We start from the raw sequence: 22,417 nt of genomic DNA, 5'->3' as shown, positions 1-22,417 counted from the left end.
ATAGGTGGTATCCTAAATTATAAGGCATTACAAATTAAAAAAAAATAAATAAACAGATAAATATAAACCATTTTTAGAGTGTAACTGACTATCAAAATGTACGTTTTCGATGCTAAATTATTTCCCCAAATAGACTGAAGTGGATCCATTTAGAAGCTTTGCCGGATATCACATTCGGAGACACACCATAGTAGAGGTTATAGCATATTCCGGGACACGCCAGAGTCGGGTACATACCATTTTGGATAACATGTCATGTTCGGGGACATATCATTTTTTTGAAAACACGTCATATTCGGGGACATGTCATATTAGAGAAAACAGTCTACGAGGACTTACTATATTCGAGATTATACAATATTCTAGGATATATAAAATTAGAAGAGAATATACCATATGTGAGAGACACACAATGTTCGGGGACAATCAAAATTTGGGATCATATAATAATCTAAGATACACCATATTACGATGTATTATAAATGCATTAATACAAACCGTTATCATTATGTATCATATATGAGGACACACGATATTGGCGAATATACTCATAACTAATAAGGAATACACCATATTGAAAGTTTTATTTGTGGTCTCGAAGTATTCAGGGCCATAGAAGCCAAAATCAGGGTCTATTGAACTTTCGAACATAGATGATATTCTATATAGATGATATTTGATATCATATCAAGGATTACACCATATACAGAAATATTCGGGAATATATCATAATAAGAAATACACCATACACATCACGAAATTTTAAAACAACACTTAGTTTTTGATCTGACCTAATATATTATGAGGACAGCTTTTTTTGTTTGGGAGTATATGGTTTTTGGGCAATTTAACATTATTTCGGACAGCAACCTATAGAATCTCTTTTTGATGAAACTTGTATTTTATTTAAGAAAAAATTTCCCATTGCTATCAAAAATATAAAGAGTTTTTTTACTCTATAACAATTTCTTGGATTTTAAATTTTACCTTACCTATGGTTTTGATTTTTTCATCCCTTTGTAAATTACAAAATTCTGTTGCTACTTGTCAAGTACTTTTAACATTTCTCATTTACTTTACTTCATTGAAGTGCCAGAAATGCATATCCTGTGTCGAAAAAACACACACACACACTCACACGAAAAGCTCACATTTCATTGCAAATTAAAATGTATATATACTTGACATTCCGTTAGAGCACTTTTCGTTAATTAGTTTTATGAAGTATTTTTGTGAAATGAACAATTTGCATTCATTGGAAAGGCTTTATAACAAAAACAACAACAACAATCTAGGAATTCTTTTGGTATAGCGGTATAATTTAATGATTTCTTTTATTGAAATGGTAAAAAATTAATACTGCATGACATATCATACATTTTTAATAAAAGCTTTTTAGAATTTTTATTTTGGAAATGTAATAATTTTTGCACTTGTGAAGGTTGGGAAAATTTTCTATTTGGATCATTTATGATTAAAAGTGAGGTTTTTTATAAAAAAAACTGAAGATTATTCAATCCCCTAATCAAGAACTTATATACAGCAACCCCTCGATTTACGTCGCCTCGGTTTACGTTGTTTCGATTTACGTCGCCAAATGTTTCGTTCCATCCAACTTCGATTTACGTAGTCAATTTTCAACGATGATGACATCGAAACATTTATTTCAGAAATTCTTAGAATTGTATTTGATTAGATAAGATAGTGGTAATATACTTTTTTTGGGGACATACTACATTCGGGGACATGCCATCTTCGGGGCCATACTTGGGGACATGTCATATTCGGGGACATAGCATTTTCGAAGATATCTCATTTACTTGATCATATAAAAATATCATATATAACAGATACTAATTTAAATGAATTCCAAATTCTAGAATTTTTATTCTAGAATGACATTGGGGGCTTATAGTTATTTTTTAGTACAAAATACGAATTAATAACAAGTATATACGGCCGTAAGTTCGGCCAGGCCGAATCTTATGTACCCTCCACCATGGATTGCGTAGGAACTTCTACTAAAGGCTGTCGTCCACAATCGAATTACTTGGGTTGCGATAACACTTGCCGATGGCAAGGTATCGTAAAACTTTTAACACTGTCTTCTAAATTGTAAGTTAGCCCATACGGGGTATATATTAAACAAAAAAAGGCCGATTAAATACGTATATAATATAGTTTGACAAAATTTTCTATAGAAATGAAAACTTGACAAAATTTTCTATAGAAATAAAATGTTGACAAAATTTTCTATGGAAGTAAAATGTTGACAAAATTTTGTATAGAAATAAAATGTAAAATGGAAATAAATTTTTTACAAAATTTTCTATAAAAATAAAATTTTGACAAAACTTTCTATGGAAATAAAATTTTGACAAACATTTCTCTAGAAATAAACCTTTGACAAAACTTTCTATAGAAATGAAATTTTGACACAACTTTCTATAGTAATAAAATTTGAGAAAATTTTCTATGGAAATAAAGTTTTGGTAGATAATTTTTGGCGATATGGACCAATTTTTGTGTAATAAGTCATCGGCTATATATAACTAACCAAATTTCAACTGGATCGGATGAATTTCGCTCCTCCAAGAGGCTCCTGAGGTCAAATCTGGGGATCGGTTTATATGGGAGCTATATATAATTATGAACCGATATGGACCAATTTTTGCATGGTTGTTAGAGACTATATACTAACACCACGTACTAAATTTCATTTGGATCGGATGAACTTTGCTCCTCCAAGAGGCTCCGGAGTTCAAATCTGGGGATCGGTTTATATGGGAGCTATATATAATTATGAACCGATATGGACCAATTTTTGCACGGTTGTTAGAAGCCGTATACTAACATCAGGTACCAAATTTCAACAGGATCGGATGAATTTTGCCCCTCCAAGACGCTCCGGAGGTCAAATCTGGGGATCGGTTTATATGGGGGCTATATATAATTATGGACCGATATGGACCAATTTTTGCATGGTTGTTAGAGACCGTATACTAACATCAGGTACCACATTTCAACCGGATCGGATGAATTTTTCCCCTCCAAGAGGCTCCGGAGGTCAAATCTGGGGATCGGTTTATATGGGGGCTATATATAATTATGGACCGACATGGACCAATTTTTGTATGGGTAGTAGAGACCGTATACTAAGACCACGTACTAAATTTCAACCGGATCGGATGAATTTTGCTCCTCCAAGAGGCTCCGGAGGTCAAATCTGGGGATCGGTTTATATGGGAGCTATATATAATTATGGACCGATATGGACCAATTTTTGCATGGTTGTTAGAGGCCGTATACTAACATCAGGTACCAAATTTCAACCGGATCGGATGAATTTTGCTGCTCCGGGAGGCTCCCCAAGCCAAATTTGGGGATCGGTTTATATGGGGGCTATAGGTAAACGTGGTCCGATATGGCCGTTTTTCAATACCATCCGACCTACATCAATAACAACTACTTGTGCCAAGTTTCAAGTCGATAGCTTGTTTCGTTCGGAAGTTAGCGTGATTTCCACAGACGGACGGACAGCCGGACAGACGGACAGACGGACGGACGGACATGCTTAGATCGACTCAGAATTTCACCACGACCCAGAATATATATACTTTATGGGGTCTTAGAGCAATATTTCGATGTGTTACAAACGGAATGACAAAGTTAATATACCCCCATCCTATGGTGGAGGGTATAAAAAACAATTTCCAAATTTAGAATATCTTTATAATTATTCGTGATAATAGTCTTTTTCCTTCCTTGAGACCAAATCGAAGACATCTCATAGTCTATGATACCATATTCGGAGACTAACTATGTTCGAGAACATGCTGTTGGCGGGACATGCAATATTCGGGGACATAATATATTCGTCGATATGGCGTAAATAATTTCCAATATGTAAGCAATTACCAATTCCAAAATTATTATTCAATCATTTTCGAGTCACATACTTTTTGAGGATATGTAATATTTTTTTAATATTAATTTAAATCAATTCCAAATTCGAGAGCTGTTATTTATAAATATAAATATTTTATAATAAAAAAAAAACAATTCACAAATTTGGAAATGGGTTATAAGTACTTGTGAAAATACCCTTTTTTAGTTTGGGCCACATTCGAGGACACCCCATAGTCTATGATATTCGGAGCATAACATATTCAGGGACATGCTATATTCCGGGACATATTATATTCGTTGATATTTATGGCGTATTTCGGAACATATAATTCCTAAATTATCAAGTATTATTCGAGCATATATATCATATTCGAGGAAACATAATCAATGTTTATAAAAAATAAAAAGAGACACCTGGAAACTGTTTATCACGTGACATCTTTATGGGGGGACATGCAATATTCGGGGACATGCCATATTGGGTGACATGTCATATTCGGGGACATATACTTTTCGAGGACGTGCCATATTCGAAGAAATTAAATAAATTTTAAATAAAATTTTTTATACAAAAAATTATTGTAAGTCAATTTCAATTTCCTGAATTGTTGTTCTAGGGCATATCATGTTCGGGGACATACCATTAATTTATTCCCAATTCTATAATTGATTTATAGTTATTTGTGGCAATGGTTATATGTTTCTTTGAGAGAGACATTCAAGACTCTATATGATACCATATATGAAGATAATACCGAATATCCTTAGTCCTTAACTACTATATTCAAGGATATGCTGTATTCGGGGTCATGCTATATTCGGACAGGCTGTATTCGGACAGGCTGTATTCGGGGACATGCTGTATTCGTGGACATACTATATTCGGGGACATATTATATTCGTAGATATGTTGTATTCGCTGACATGTAATATTTCTTTTACACAAAAAAATAATTCTTAACAATTCCTAATTTTTATAAAAAAAAATATAACTCATCTGGAAATTAGTTTTTCTTATATATTTGTTTTATAAAATCCAGAATTGTGTAGGACAGTTGTTATTTTTTGTATTTGTCACATTTTCAAGATCATATCATAGTTTAATCCATAACATATTCTTCGATATATAAAAATCGAGAACGTGTCTATGTGTGGTCCTACCATATTTGGGACATAGCATACACGGGGAGATATCAAATTTGGGGACATGTCATAATTTTTGTTATTTCCAACATTAAAGTCGAATTAATTTTCAATTCCATAATTTTTGTTATTTTGGTTTCTTTGAAAAGTTTTTGTGAATATACCAATGAAAACACAGGAACCATTTTGGTGGGCATTTTAGATTTGTGTTTTTTTTTTTTTTTTTGAACTCATATTTATGAGGATTCGATATTTCTTAAAAAAAAAAATAAAATTTTTGTATAGATACAAAAACAAAATCTCCCACAAAATCTCTTACATTCAAACGATTCTTTATTATTAAGAAAACTTTATTTCTCTTAGGTTTTGTTTTGCCCAATACATTGCCACACTTTTATTTATTCTCATAAAGTTATTTATAATCGAAAATAATTGCCAGTATTATTTGTTTAGTGAACCAAAAAACCAATAGTACAGCGGGAGGGCTACTTTTTTCCTGGGAGGTAGGGTTTTATTTTCTTAATATATTTTGTTCTTTTGTATTGGTCTTAGCTCATCCCTTGACGCTCTTACCAAACAATAAAAGATTATTTCTTTTCAGTCAACATTTCATTTGGTTTCCCCTACAATTCACAATTTAACAAACAAAAAAAGCTATTACTGTTGGTCTTTTCATTTTCAGTTCTATCGTCGTCAGCATCAACATCAACATCATGATTTTGATATGGCTATTGTTACAATTTCTCAATATTACTGGAATTATTTTCTATACAAGTTTCTAGTTTTTTTTTGCTATTTCGGCGAGCCATAGAGAGCATATAACAACTGCAAAAAAATCCATTAGAATTTACAACAAATAACTATGCTTTACATATACACTGGAGAAAATCTATTGATTGTTTGGCATTGGCATAAATTTCTAAACAATTTTTGTTATCTGTAGGAAAAATATTCTCTAGCTCAATAAATTCGAGGAAAAGAAAAGCCATTGAATTTGCTTACGATTACCCCTTATTTTTCACTGTGTACCAAGACAAGCAACAAACTGTAAAAATACAAATATTTTTGTATACAAACATATAGTATGTATGTTTACAAAAAAAAAAAACACAACTCGTATGATGCCATCAGGGGGATTTCCACCTCCTCCTTTCCGTCCCGTTTTTCCCGCTCCAGTGAAATCGCTTTATCCTAGTCCATGCAAAAAGGAATGTTTGTTTGGAGAGACGGTTTAAATGTATGTCTGAACATTCTTATAATACACAAAATTATGTGGAACAAACTCTATATGGAATTCTTTATTTTTCAAAAAACAAAAAAAAAAAACTAAATGCAAGAAAAAAAACCACCAGGACAATAAAGCTAGAAAACGGTTAAGGGATTAGTAAGAGGAACCCAGGCAAAGTGGTGGGTTGAATAGGGAAATATATGCTGACAAGAGGACAAGAATATCAAAACGCAAAAACACATTCTTGCTCACACAGAAACACACACACATGCCCATGTATTGAACGGAAACTAGTGGACAAACAATTTTCAAACAATACACTGGAAAAGGAATTCATACAATAAGGTTGTCTTTGGCAAAATAAAACAACAAAAACAATAAAACATGGAACAACAGCAGTGGCATCAGCATCTCTGTATTAACATCCTCATATTTTTTTTCACAAACATAGCCACCAACATCATTGACATAGTGGCAGTAGTGGTAAGGACTCCAAAGTCCTTCGACTAGCTTGTTATATTTTCTCTCCATTGCCAAGACATTGTAGCGGGGACCCATGAATGTGGGGCGGGGTAGAGACTTCAATAAAAAAGGAACTTAGTACTTGAGTAAACATTCCTTCAAACCATATAAAATTTCTGAACATATAAATTTGATTTTTATGTAAATTTCTATTTAAAATATCACCCTCGCCTAACTTATTCGTTTCTCCCCTCCCTTATTCTATAACTAAACAAATCTACAAATTCTCATATATGAATAAACAAGTTGCCTTTTGGATATACTTTGGATTTGGGACCTCTAAAGCAACTACTAAATAAAATAAAAAATATAAGAAACATAGGGATGATGCAGATCGTTAGGTAGACGAACTAACATCAAAAAAATGCTAGAGATGTTGAGCAAACAAGAGTTGTCTTGAGATGTTGATGTCGACCACACCGCACTTGGCTACCACTCATTCTATCGCCAGTGTGACCACTCGTTGTCACACACACACAATAAGCTTTACTTCCTTCAAGTTTATTTATAATAAGTTGTGCTGATGTTCAGTACCGCCATAGCTGTTGCTTTACTTGAGTTTGATGATTGAATTATAGGGGAAGTACAAAAAGGCAGAGTAATTTATTTTTTAAATTTCATTTCAATTTAATTTAATTTTTTTTGTAAGGGTAGGAAAATGCTTTATGCACCTGATAGACCGTCCACCCGTGTCCCGAATTCCGTTACAATTGGTTGCCGTCTAAAACCCCATTCCTCTTCCCTCGGGATATGATTAGCACCTCGGAATCACTTTCGCATTACTTCGAGATGGACCCCACGTGGTTCATGACCATCTTCTTCTAGTCCGCATCCAGATTCAAGCTTACATTACTCATGTCGTAGTGTCCATGTCAATCCTTTTCCTGCAGAGAGCGTGTTCCACAATTCGCATTATGGCCTCCCAGTTTCTCTCACTCTGTACTATCTTCTGGATCATATTTCTCGGAGAGACGCATGCAACAACTAAAAAATGTATGTTCAGCATCATCGTAGTTTCTATGAGAATTTTTTTCCGGTGGAGAACGTATTCCGCAAATCGCCCTATGGTCTCTCAGTTCCTCTCACTCTGTACTATCTTTTGGATTATATTTCTCGTAGAAACCCCGGCATCACCTAAAGAATGTATATTTGGCATCATCATAGTCTCCATGGCAATCTTTTTCCTGCGGAGAACGTATTCCACAAATCACCCTATGGCCTTCTAGATCCTCTCACTCCGTACCATCTTCTGGATTATATTTCTCGGAGAGACATGTCCAATTTCATCTTCTAGTACTGTTTGTCGATCTGCCCATCATCTTCTAAATTATTTTTCTCGAAGAGACATCTCCAATTTCATATTCTAGTTCTGATCACCGGCTACATCTAAAGCATGTATATTCAGCATCATCGGAGTCTCCATGTCAATCTTTTACTTTTACACTCTGTACCATCTTTTGGATTATATTTCTCGAAGAGACATCTCCAATTTCATCTTCTAGCACTAGTCCGTCGTTCTGACTACCGACAACATCTCAAGGATATATAAGCGGCATCAACATTGTCTCCATGTCAATATTTTTTCCTGCGGAGAACGTGTTCCACAAATCGCCCTATGGCCTCCCAGTTCTTCTCACTCTGTATCATCTTCTAGATTATATTTCTCGGAGAGATATGTCAAATTTCTTCTACCGCTGTCCGTCGTTCTACACACCACCTACATCTAAAGAATGTATATTCGGCATCATCGAAGTCTCTATGGCAATCTTTTTCCGGCGGAGAACGTGTTCCCCAAATCGCCCTATGGCCTCCCAGATCCTCTCACTCGGTACAATATTTTGGATTATATTTCTAGGAACGACATGTCCAATTTTATCTTCTAGTGCTTTCCGTCGTTCTGCACACCGGCTACATCTCAAAAATGTATATTCAGCATCATCGGAATCTCCATGTCTATATTTTTCCTTCGGAGATCGTTTTCCACAAATCGCCCTATGGCCTCCTAGTACCCCTCACTCTGTACCATCTTTTGAATTATTTTTCTCGAAGAGGCTTCTCCAATTTGATATTCTAGTTCTGATCACCGGCTACATCTAGGTTAGGTTAGGTTAGGTTATGTGGCAGCCCGATGTATCAGGCTCACTTAGACTATTCAGTCCATTGTGATACCACAGTGGTGAACTTCTCTCTTATCACTGAGTGCTGCCCGATTCCATGTTAAACTCAATGACAAGGGACCTCCTTTTTATAGCCGAGTCCGAACGGCGTTCCACATTCTAGTGAAACCACTTAGAGAAGCTTTGAAACCCTCAGAAATGTCACCAGCATTACTGAGGTGGGATAATCCACCGCTGAAAAACTTTTTGGTGTTCGGTCGTAGCAGGAATCGAACCCACGACCTTGTGTATGCAAGGCGGGCATGCTAACCACTGCACCACGGTGGCTCCCGGCTACATCTAAAAAATGTATATTCAGCATCATCGGATTCTCCATGTCAATATTTTTCCTTCGGAGACCGTATTCCACAAATCGCCCTATTACCTCCCAGTTCCTCTCACTCTGTACTATCTTCTGGATAACATTTCTCAAAGAGACATCTCCAATTTCATCTTTTAGCGCTAGTCCGTCGTTCTGACCACCGACAACATCTAAAAAATGTATATGCGGCATCATCTAGTCTCCATGTCAATCTTTTTCTTGCGGAGAACGTGTTCCACAAATCGCCTTATGGCCTCCTAGTACCCCTCACTCTGTACCAACTTCAGGATTATATTTCTCGGAGAGACACCAATATTCGGCATCCATTGCCATCTTTTTCCTGCGGAGAATGTATTCCACAAATCGCCCTATGGCCTCCCAGTTCCTCTCACTCTGTACTATCTTCTGGATAATATTTCTCGGAGAGGCATGACCAATTTCATCTTCTAGCGCTAGTCCGTCGTTCTACTCAACGGCTACATCTAAAGAATGTATATTCGGCATCATCCGCGACCTCTTCTTCTTCGTAAATGCAATTATCTGAGCTGTATTTCCCTATACGATGCAGATACTTTCGAAAGTATCCGTGACCAGAGAGCATCTGAGTCATGTACTACGTCACTTCGCCATATCTTCACTCTTGCCATAACTCTATGCCAGTTATAAGTCGGTGTGTCCATCTGGCCTTTGTCATGGTCCTGCATCGTTCCCGCCATCTTTCTCTGGTCTCTTGTTGAATGTTCGGTAGAAAGTCCGTCGCGCCTTGTTCTTTAGCCTCGGATACCTTTTGCCGCTCAATCGCCTTGATGTCTATTAGGATCGTACCTGCTATCACTAATGCGGCGTCCCCCGATACTGCGCGGTAAGCTGAAATGATTCTAAGAGCTGCGATTCTCTGTACCGAAAGCAACTTTTTCGATCTAGTCCGCCTGCGAAGGGTCTATGCCCAGATCTCACATCCAGAGAGGAATATACCGTTAGTCATCTCCATGAGTATCCTTCTTCTGCTTGAAAGATGGCCTCCTATGTTTGCCATCAGCCTGCTTAGTCGCGACGTTATTGTAGCAGCTTTCTCCATTGCGTACTTTATCTGCTGGGAGTACGTTTCGAGTTTCGAGTCCAGCCTTAGTCCCAAGTACTTGATTGACTGTTTTGTTGGAATTAGCATCTCGTCTATGTGCAAGGGAGCCACTGTGGTGCAATGGTTAGCATGCCCACCTTGCATACACAGGGTCATGGGTTCGATTCCTGCCTCGACCGAACACCAAAAAGTTTTTTAGCGGTGGACTATCCCACCTCAGTAATGCTGGTGGCATTTCTTAGAGTTTCAAAGCTTCTCTAAGTGGTTTCACTGCAATGTGGAACGCCGTTCGGACTCGGCTATAAAAAAGAGGTCCCTTGTCATTGAGCTTAACATGGGAACGGGCAGCACTCAGTGATAAGAGAGAAGTTCACCAATGTGGTATCACAATGGACTGAATAGTCTAAGTGAACCTGATACATCGGGCTGCCACCTAACCTAACCTATTTCTAGAGGTAGATGCCGTATCGTTAGTAGTATCAGCTCGGTCCTTTGGCTAGTTGTAAGCCATGCGTGTCTAACCAGCCTTTTGCGCGTATTACGGTTTGTTGAAGTTTGCGTTGAGCCTCTTCAGTATTTCTAGCTTTTTTTTATTACAGCGGCTATGTGCTCATCGAAGCCAGATCCGGAGATCTGGTCCAAGGATTGAGCTTTGTGCGGCACCTGATGTTACCTCCATGTATAGTGTCGTATATTAAAATTCGGTCCTTCAGATAGTCGTTGAATATTTTTTCAAGTATTTCGGGAAGCGATATATCGACTCAAGGGTGTATATTACGTTTGCCCACTTTAGGCTGTTGAATGCGTTCTTAATATCAATCATCGCTAATAGAATTATATATCTCGAAGCGTGGCTGCCCTATTATGTCGCCCGGACGACGTTTATTACTTCCTTAGCGGCATCATTTGTCGTTTTTAGACTTGGAAAATCCAAGTGTCGATTTTCCAAGTCTAAATCCTTATTGTCCAGCGGACACCCCCAACAGTCCTGGTAGCCTCGTCAAGTCTTGGTTGGATGAGCCGTTCGAATAGTTTTCCAGTAATGTCCAGCATGCACAAAGATCTGTACAGGACGATGACGACGCTTGGTCGCCGTAGCCCTTGCTGATAAGGACTAGCCTCTGTTCCTTAAGGAAGATACCTTCCATTCAGCAGCTCTTGTACATAACAATTAGGGTCTCGGATCGCTTGGTTGCTATTTCCTTAATTACCTCTGCGAGCTTGCCATTAGGACCAGGTGCTTTCTTGTTCTTAGGGGTTTTGCAGTTCCTCTGCTGTAAGGACAGGAATGTTTGTGAGAGCTTCTGTACCGTTGTCGTCTTCTCTGATTTCAGGTCTTGAGAATAATGTTTCCACGATGTTCCGCATTTAATTCTCCATCTTGCCTACCGGACCTCTTGTCTCTAGTTTTTGTATAACTATTTGCTATCCCAGTTCCCAAGTTTTAATATTTATATCTAATTTTATTTCTTCACATTTAATTTAATTTCCCTAAATTACTATACCTTCCTCCATTTCGAAGATCTTTTGTTGATGTTCTCATTCTAAAGCTTTTGCAAAATGTTGAAGGATATCAAAATGAGACTTTTTTTGTTTTCTTTCCAAGTACAAAAATAGCCAAAGGGTACTGCTGCTGTTGGACATTTTAAGACATAATAGAGATGATTGTAAACAACGAAACTAGAATGGGACTAGGAAAGAGGAGAAAAACAAAAACATATTTTTTGTTTCTTATGGCAGGATAATTTGTTCGAATAAAGCAAAGTTAGAAGAAGCGCCTGAATCTTGGTTGTGTGGTGGCTTTTGTTGTAGAGTGTCAAACATATTGTTGAACATTGAGTTGAAAATAACACCAACAAGGCCAGGTGCTGACCGTTTTGGTACTGTTGCTGACAGTTTGGCCAAACAACAAATTTGCTGTAGCAACCTTTTTTTGTTTTTGGTCCAAGCAACGGCTGCACGGAAGTTAAGGTTAGTCTGCCGCTGATTTCAATATGTTTTTCGATATTGTCCGCTGCCAGCTGACTGACCCTTTAATCTGCATAATTTGTGCAATATGTTGAAATTCTATACCGCATGAAAACCAAAGCAGAAGGCAGCAGGAAACAATATTCTCGAAGGCATAGTTTTATGTTGGTCTTTCTTTTGTTGTCGCCAGGTTCTCAATTGTTCACTACAATATCACAACCACCATCTCTAACATCACTTGAGTAAAGGCATCGTTTCAAGTTCTTTTGTCCTTCTGAATACCATTGGAAAATTGGTAGATGGTAGAGAATGAAAATCTCCATTCCTCTAATGGTCATCTAAGCTAAATTTGCATAAATATTTATTAAAAAACGGTTCCTGGTTGAAGTAACGCAGCAATTTCAGTTTAGCATCTATGATGCTATGACCTCAGGGTGGTGTTGCCCTGGCCGTATTACCAAAGAATGTATAAATGAGTTGAGAAGCTGGCTGTTGTTGTTGCTGGACACAAAGGAAAAGTAATAATGAAGACTTAGCTATGACCTCCTCCTTTTCGTATGCCTGCCTAATTTTATGCTACTAGCTTTCTCTCTCTCTCGATCTCTTTCCTTTACTGAGCTTCTTTCATGCGAAAAAAATATTCTTTCGGTTATCAAACACTTGATGGCTGTGGCAAACTGGGTAAATTGATTTTTATACTCGTTGGACAATGATAGGTATTTCAAGAATTTTAATATCTCTAACTATAACCATGGCATTTACATACAAATCACCCCTAAAGAATATTCTTAACTATAGGTATGACCTAAATATCTTTGCAAAAATATTCTGAAAGAGAAAGTCTTCATTGAATGCAGTATGGTATTTCATGCTTTATTATTCGATTTTTTTTGTTTAATTTTCTATTATCCCATTTTATGAACCTAGTTTACTGCAGAGACTTTAAAATTCAAATTGTATAGAAATTTTTGTATGGCCACTTGTCTATGTGATGATAAGAGATATAAATCGATTTTGTTACAAAAGAAAACGTTTTGCATATTTTTAGGAGTTTTATGGATTTTGATATTTGCCATGAAATTATCAAATGGGAATAATTTTGCAAGAAATGTTGTTATATGAATTTAGGAAAAAAAAAAATTAGTAAGATTCTCTATTATGGTTATGAATATTTTTGATTGCTTAGTAATTCTTTAGATATGAAAGTATACTTTTAGGATTAAATTTTTTTGTTATATTTTTGTTTTAAGAAAAACTTCAAACATTTTATATCATCGAATTTGATTTATATTGTATTTGATAATTGATTTTTATTTGAAGACTACTACTTGAGCTCAACATTTATGTGAGAAAATTCGAATTGTATAGAAATTGTGTATGGCCTTGTGTATATGATAACATATCTCAAGCGATTTTCTACCAAACAAAACATTTTGCATACTTTTAGGAAGTTATTTGTTTTTGTTTTCTTGAAAATTTTTTTTTTTGGAAAATCTCATTTGTTTTGTTCAATGAATTGTTATTCAGAAATTGTAATTTCTGTTTAGATTTTATTGCTGAATAGTTGTATAAATATAAAAGCATACTTTTAGGGTTTATGTAGCTTGAATTATTTTTTGTTTTTTACTTTTTGAGAAAATTCTTAAACTGTTTGTATTTCTCCCAATACAACCATACCGGTAATATATGCGGCTTAAATGACTCTTAAACTTGTTATTGTATGTGACGATGGATTATTTATTGATATGGCTAAAATATTGACCATGTATAATTTAGTATAAATAACTATATTATATTTTTAATTAAAAAATGGGGAAAAAAGAAATCAATTACTCATAAAATCTACTCCAGTGGTAAATAAATTTATTTTAAACTAATAATACAATATAAACTTATATTTGCTTCAAAACTCAATGTTCAATTAAAAAAATATCAAAATCTAATATTTGCAGAATAGTTTTGAAAATTAATATTTATAGGATAAAAAAAATCATAAAACAAATCAAATTCTTTTTGTCTTAGAAATATTAAAAGCTTTGTTTTTAAAATTTTACACAAATCATAAACGTATATGTAGATATATGTAACTATATAACCAAGTGATATAAGGCTATAATGCTCTTATAACCACATAGAAATAAAAATAAAAATATCAAAAAAATACACTGAAAGAAAAGTTTTCTTTTCTAAGGAACGAAGTTTTAGACAAGCAAAGCTTTTTTTCTGACACTAAAGAATTTTCTTTAAAAGTAAATAAAAAGAATTAGACACAATCGTTGAATCACATATCATAAATTTGGGTTTGTTTGGTCTAAAGGAAAATACTTGTATACAATTTCGTTCCTGAGGAAAGTATTCTTCTTTGGATGTATATATTTATTCATCTAATATTTTTCATATTTATTTTTATTAATATTCTTTTTTTTTGTTTTTGATCATTTTTTTTATTCGAAATCCGACTAATCTTTTTCTATTCCTTTCGTTTCAGGTAATTTTCATTATTCTGTATTTCATACCTTCTGACCTACTTGATCAGAATAAAAATTTCAAATGTATTCAGCTGTAAGTATTGCATACAAAAAAAATGCTGTGATTTAGTAAAGAAAACAATTTTACTAAAATTTTTTCAAATTAAAATTCCAATTAAATTTAAGAAATATTCAATTAAAAATGTAATTCATAGAACACTTTTGTCAAAAAAAAAAAACAAACAAACAAAAAAAAAACAAAAAAAATCTATTACAAAAATTATTTTTTATCATCCAATTATTTAATTGGATTAATTACTTTTTAAATTGCTTTGGTGATTGATACTATAATTTCTGTGATTGAAGAAATTTCAAATAAAAATTAATTGGATCAATTTATTTCATGATTGAAGACAAAAATTTTGTTTTGGCTTTTGCCAATAAACTACAGTGTAGCCTCTGAAACTTGCACACAAATATGGACAGTTGTCTGGTCACGTTTGCTATATTAACATATTAAAATTAACCTCTAATAACTGGATACCTCCCAGCAGTAGGTCTCCACTTTTCAGAGGATTCACTATATTTTAAAAATAATTCTTAATTGTGTAAACACTAAAATAACCTTAACAAATTTTAGCATATTTTAGGGATGATATACTATTCTTTAAAATAAAACAAATTTAAGTTGGAGGTAATAAACAGGGTTATTCATTTTATATTACCTTAGGATTAGCTCTGAGGGAAATGCAATTTTTCTGATATATTGTACTCTAAGAGGCATGGGTTCTACCAACTGGGCCACAGTTGGTAGAATTCTACCAAAAATGGTAGAGTTTTTTTGTTGGTACCTTTTTTAGTTTTGGTAGATTTTGCAAAATATATAGAAATAAAACTTTGACAAAATTTTCTATAAAAATAAAACTTGGACAAAATTTTCTATAAAAAAATTTTTGACAAAATTTTCTATTAGAATTAAATTTTAACAAAATTTCCCAAGAAATAAAATTTTGACAAAATGAAATTTGACCAAAAATTTCCTATAAATATACAATTTTCTATAGAAATAAAGTTTTCTATAAAACCAAAATTTTTACAAAATTTTCTATAGAAATAAAATTTTGACAAAATTTTCTAAAGAAATAAACTTTTGACAAAATTCTCTGTAGAAATAAAATTTTGACAAAATTGTTTATAGAAATAAAATTTTGACACAATTGTCTATGGAAATAAAATTTTGACAAAATTGTCTATAGAAATAAAAGTTTGACAAAATTGTCTATAGAAATAAAATTTTGACAAAATTTTCTATAGAAATAAAATGTTGACAAAATTTCTATGGAAATAAAATTTTGACAAAATTGTCTATAGAAATAAAATTTTGACAAAATTTTCTATAGGAATAAACTTTTGACAAAATTGTTTATAGAAATAAAATTTTGACAAAATTTTCTATGGAAATAAAATTTTGACAAAATTGTCTATAAAATAAAATTTTGACAAAATTTTCTATAGAAATAAAATTATGACAAAATTTTCTATAGAAATAAAATTTTAACAAAATGTTCTATAGAAATAAAATTTTGACATAATTTTCTATAGAAATAAAATTTTGACAAGATTTTCTATAAAAATAAAATTTTCACAAAATTTCCTATAGGAATAAAATTATGAAAAAGTTTTCTATAGAAATAAAATTTTAGCAAAATTCTCTGTAGAAATACAATTTTGACTAAATTGTCTATAGAAATTAAATGATGGCAAAATTATCTATAGAAATAAAATGTTGACATAATTTTCTATAGAAATAAAATTTTAACAAAATTCTCTGTAGAAATAAAATTTTGCCTAAATTGTCTATAGAAATAAAATTGTGGCAAAATTATCTATAGAAATAAAATTTTGACATAATTTTCTATAGAAATAAAATTTTGACAAGGTTTTCTATAGAAATAAAATTTTGACAAAATGTTCTATCAAAATAAAGTTTAAAAAAAAATTCCTGTAGATAAAATTTCGACAAAATTTTTAATAGAAATAAAATTATGACAACATTTTCTATAGAAAATAAATTTTGACAAAATTTTCTATCAAAATAAAATTTTAACAAAATTTCCTATACGAGTAGATAAAATTTTGACAAAATTTTCTTTAGAATTAAAATTATGACAAAATTTTCTATAGAAATAAAATTTTGGCAAAATTTCCTATAAAAATAAACTTTTGACAAAATTTTCTTTCAAAATAAAATTTTAACAAAATTTCCTATAGATAAAATTTTGACAAAATTTTCTATAGAAATAAAATTTTGACAAAATTTCCTATAAAAATAAACTTTTGACAAAATTTTCTTTCAAAATAAAATTTTAACAAAATTTCCTATAGATAAAATTTTGACAAAATTTTCTATAGAAATAAAATTTTGACAAAATTTCCTATAAAAATAAACTTTTGACATAATTTTCTATAGAAATAAAATTTTGACTAAATTGTTTATAGAAATAAAATTATGGCAAAATTATCTATAGAAATAAAATTTTGACATAATAGAAATAAAATTTTGTCAAGATTTTCTATAGAAATAAAATTATGACAAAATTTTATATAGAAATAAAATTATGACAAAATTTTATATAGAAATAAAATTTTGACAAAATTTTCTATCAAAATAAAATTTTAACAAAATTTCCTATAGATAAAATTTTGACAACATTTTCTATAGAAATAAAATTTTTACAAAATTTTCTATCAAAATAAAATTTTAACAAAATTTCCTATAGATAAAAATTTTGACAAAATTTTCTATCAAAATAAAATTTTAACAAAATTTCCTATAGATAAAATTTTGACAAAATTTTCTATAGAAATAAACTTTTGACAAAATTTTCTATAGAAATAAACTTTTGACAAAATTTTCTATAGAAATAAACTTTTGACAAAATTTTCTATAGATTTAAAATTATGACAAAATTTTCTATAGAAATAAAATTTTGGCAAAATTTCCTATAAAAATAAACTTTTGACAAAATTTTCTATTAAAATAAAATTTTAACAAAATTGCTTATAGATAAAATTTAGACATAATTTTCAATAGAAATAAAATTTTGCAAAATGTTTTCTTTTTTTTTAACTGGGTAATTTTTTTTTTTGGCAAATATTCTCCAAATTTTGGTAGATTTGTTTTGGTTCGAGTTGTCGTGGTTCCATCTTAGATACCGAAAAATACCCAACATCTGTACTATACATAAGTAGGATCTCTGTCATTACGATGACAATAAAATTGGGTTGAGAAAGAAGAGATAGAGGGATAAGTGACTGTGAGCAGAGTCTCCTCTGGGATGTTTTCTAGAAATATTTATGGATCCATTGCATACTTTTGGGATATTTTCCATTGCTTCTAATCTGTATTTTTACGACCAGACTAAATAAACTATTCAAGAACTATATGTCACCTGAATAATGGCTTATTGCTTTCCTCCTTTGCGGTTATTAATTAAATTGTGTTCTATTTATTAATATCTAAATAAAAACTTTAATAAAATCATATATTAACCCTTATACTGCGTTGGATATTAGGTCGTATTTTTCATCATCGAATTTTTTACTGTTGGATTATAATTAAAAGTTTTTACTACTCAGAATGAATTCAGCATATGTCACCAATTCATGCACTGAGTGATAGAATTTTTTAATTATATTCGAACAGTAAGAAATGCGGTGTTGACAAATGCAACGTGGGTCATGAAATGACCCCAACGTAGTATATGGGTTAAAGTAGGTGAGGTTACATTGAAATAGCACCTAATAGATTTTATTTATTAGATAATTTATAGTGGAGGTTATTTCATTTCAAGAGAGTAGTGGCACTATTTTATTGGCCATTGTTTGGTATATTTGTGGCACGTACTGCATTTTTAATTTGTATCCTAATGGAAATGTAGACCTCGACTGTTAAAAAGTCGAAATTTTATATCTAAATATTAAACAATATATTGACTTCTTAAAATATGCGCAATATCCGCCTGAAAGTATGCTAATACAGTAACGGGATTTTTTTTTAAATAAATGTGCACTCCTTAACATAGCTGTTAATTTCTAGGGGTAACTTGGGACTGAATAGATAATAATTCCTTATAGTATTTATCGGAATCCAATTTAGTGGAAATGTGAAAAAAGATGTGCAAAAAAGCTTTTTTCAATTTCGTTTTGCGCCCCGTATTATTATAAGTGACCCTTTTTTGAATTCTCTACGATACTACCTATTCCCTAGTTCCTACCACCACATCCCTAACTATGTTTTAATTCGATGGTGGAATCATGGTAAAATGTTTCGTTTGTTATGAAAAAACATTGAACAATTATTACTAATATATCAAAAAATAGTGCATATTTTTAGGGGTCCTCTGTTATTGTTAGATAATAGCATGATTCTATTGTCAACAATGGGATATACCGAGATAGTGGACTCTTCTGAAAATTTATTATACACAAGATAGCAATTTAAAAAAATATAATAATAATTTTTCCTCTGTTGGTTAAGCTAAACTTGTAGTTTAGTCAATGCATGGTTTTAAGCTGAGATCAAAAACTACAATAAAAAAATAATAGTCGAATATTTAAAGTATACTCTTAGGCATTAAGATCTAATATTCATACTCAATTGATCAAATAAACAATAAATCAAATTGTTTACCTTTTAAGCGGTATACATGACCTCATTATGATTACTTTCGCCTCACAAGCTGTTCTCAACATGTTAAACTCTAATTATCGTTAATCATTTAGCCACATTTCGGATATTTTTGTTATTCTTGTTTCTAGTGAAAAGAGAATCCCATTTTTTTGTTCTAAATTGACATTTCCGCCATACAAAAATATAAATTTCCACAACTTTTAGTTGTAAACCAACCAATTTCTCATATATAGGATTTTGATAACTCTTTTTCAACTTGTCACATTTTCTAATCATTTTATAATATGCATAATAATTTTCGCCTATGATAGAATGTTATATGAGTTGTTGAACATATCAAAACTTTTCTTAAGTGGTGTGGTTTGATAAGTTCTTAAACATTTTCTATAATAAGTGCTTATTTTCAGCAAAGCACATGTTGTGAAACCCCAAGAAGTGGTGTTGTACATAAGCTTTGGGAAAACTAATATTTAAACTCAATTAAAAATCACTCAAAAACTTTTGAGAATACTTTTACAACGGATTTCAATATTGATTTAATTAAAAATTGGGTGCTAATTTCCTAAGAATATCCATAGCAAGAATAGAAAATGTTCAACACTATAAGGGTTGTCTATGAAATGTCTATACAATTTCATGTGAATGCACACACATACGCACAGACATAGGCATACTTATGTGTTAAGAAAAATGCCTTTTGAGGCAGTGTGGCACATTTACTAAAGACCGCCGAAAAGTATGCTAAGGTTATTTGCCAACATGTGTGTACAATACATATATGTATACACAAAATATATACTGTATGGATATATGCAAATGTTTTTGGCCATTCTCTTGCTTAAAACATACACCAGAAATTCAAGAGACCCCTTGTTTTGCCCCCTCACTTGTGGATATCTCCCTAACTTTGGGTTTCTTTTATAGTATAAGACATGCCTTTATGCTATGCCATATTCTCACCCAATGGCCTTAAGAGAATAAAAATCAATATTAAATGGTATACTCGTTTGGATTTTTAAACAATAGAAATTTGTAATTTTCCTTGTTTTGTTGCAAACAAACAATAAACATAAATAAAGACTAAACCGGACCCGTGACTAGGGGTATGCTGAATTTAAATTAAATGTGTAATATAATGAGTGTTCGTGAGAATTCGTAATGCTAAAAGCATGCCAAATTTTCTTGTTTATAAAACCCCCAAAAAGTACACCATAAATTTCCTTTACATTATGTCATTCATTTGTCTCGAAAAGTTTAACGTCATAATTTTGAAATTAATCCTAGCCTCCTTCTCGGACTAGCCTGTGTAAAACAGTACATCGAGGTAAATATAGCAGTAAAATGTTTGTTATAAATGAAAAGGTTTTTATCCCTTCATAAGGCTGAATGAACGTCACAATATTGTACTATATACCACCACCACCACCACTTTGTGATTGTTGTCATAACAACAACAACGATATTGGTATAGCGTTGGCGCCTAGAATGCTGCCACCATAGCCAACCAAACATATACTTGGCCAAAAACACATACTCATATACACTAACATTAACAACAAATAAAACAAAAAAAAAGTCAGCTTTTGTTTTCTTGTTTGTCCCGCTGGCGCCTTTGGTCTTCTTTTTCAATACGTTAATAATGAGGCCAAAGTATATAGTAACAGAAATAAAACAACAAAAACAAGAAAATATATAATGGCTATGAGGAATACAAAAGAAGACGCAAAGCAAGTTTGAAAATATGTTGTCCCCATTGCATTGTTGCAATGAATTAAGAAAATTTTGGCATGAAATCCTAATATTTTTGGTAAATAGTACTTATATTACCCCAAAAAGTATGCAGTGATTTTTGGAATATATATTTTTTTAAATAAAAATAAGGATTGCAATTTTAATTTTCAAACGAAAGTGGTATATAGAAATCATTCATTCATCGAAATATAAGAATCTTTGTTATCATTCATTTTATGGAAATTTGATTTTTGGTAAAAATCAAAGCTGTTAACGTTACCCCAAAAAAGTATGCAATGGTTTTTTGTATACATTCCGCCTTCGATTAGAAAGCTCAAACAAGCCATTCTAAAATATTTGCTTAACTATACCCTCCACTATAGGATGGGGGGTATATTAACTTTGTCATTCCGTTTGTAACACATCGAAATATTGCTCTAAGACCCCATAAAGTATATTCGGGGTCGTGGTGAAATTCTAAGTCGATCTAAGCATGTCCGTCTGTTGAAATCACGCTAACTTCCGAAAGAAACAAGCTATCGACTTGAAACTTGGCACAAGTTGTTGTTATTGATGTACGACGGATGTTATTGCAAATGGGCCATATCGGTTCACTTTTACCTATAATGCTATATGGTGTTGTAGACAATATTTTCTATAGAAATAAAATATTGACAAAATTTTCTATACAAATAAAATTTTTACAAAATTTTCTATACAAATAAAATTTTGACAAAATTCTCTATAGAGATAAAATTTTGACAACATTTTCTGTAGAGACAAAATTTTCTATAGAAATAAAACTTTGACAAAATTCTCTATAGAGATAAAGTTTTGACACCATTTTCTATAGAGACAAAATTGGCTTGCGGAGCCTCTAAGAGAAGCATATTTTATCCGATCTGGCTGAAATTTGGTACATGGTGTTGGTATATAGTCCCTAACAACCACTCAAAAATTGGTCTACATCGGTTCATAATTATATATAGCCCCCATATAAACCGATCCCCAGATTTGGCTTGCGGAGCCTCCAAAAAGAATAAAATTTCATCCGATCCGGCTGAAATTTGGTACCTGAAGTTGGTATATGGTCTCTAACAACCATGCAAAAATTTATCCACATTGGTCCATAAATATATATAGCCCCCATATAAACCGATCCCCAGATTTGACTTGCGGAGCCTCCAAAGAGAATC

General features: G+C 32.3%; 1 protein-coding gene across 10 annotated transcripts in view; it reads left to right on the top strand.

Annotated features, from left to right (window-relative positions):
- The window catches only part of mbl (splicing regulator muscleblind), a 318,509-nt gene that overhangs the window by 137,725 nt on the left and 158,367 nt on the right, over window positions 1-22,417 (top strand). Inside the window, exon 2 of one of the 10 annotated variants that reach the window (XM_075313795.1) lies at window positions 14,818-14,891. The exons of the other annotated variants lie outside the window; for them this stretch is intronic. Within the exon in view, the coding sequence (XP_075169910.1) occupies window positions 14,880-14,891 (12 nt within the window). The 5' untranslated portion in view covers window positions 14,818-14,879. The remainder of the gene's footprint in view (window positions 1-14,817; window positions 14,892-22,417) is intronic. 10 annotated transcript variants of the gene reach the window in all.

The sequence above is a fragment of the Haematobia irritans genome, chromosome 5 (genome assembly GCF_050003625.1).
Source record: "Haematobia irritans isolate KBUSLIRL chromosome 5, ASM5000362v1, whole genome shotgun sequence".
NCBI lineage: Eukaryota > Metazoa > Arthropoda > Insecta > Diptera > Muscidae > Haematobia > Haematobia irritans.
This window is presented reverse-complemented; position numbering and strand designations above follow the sequence as displayed.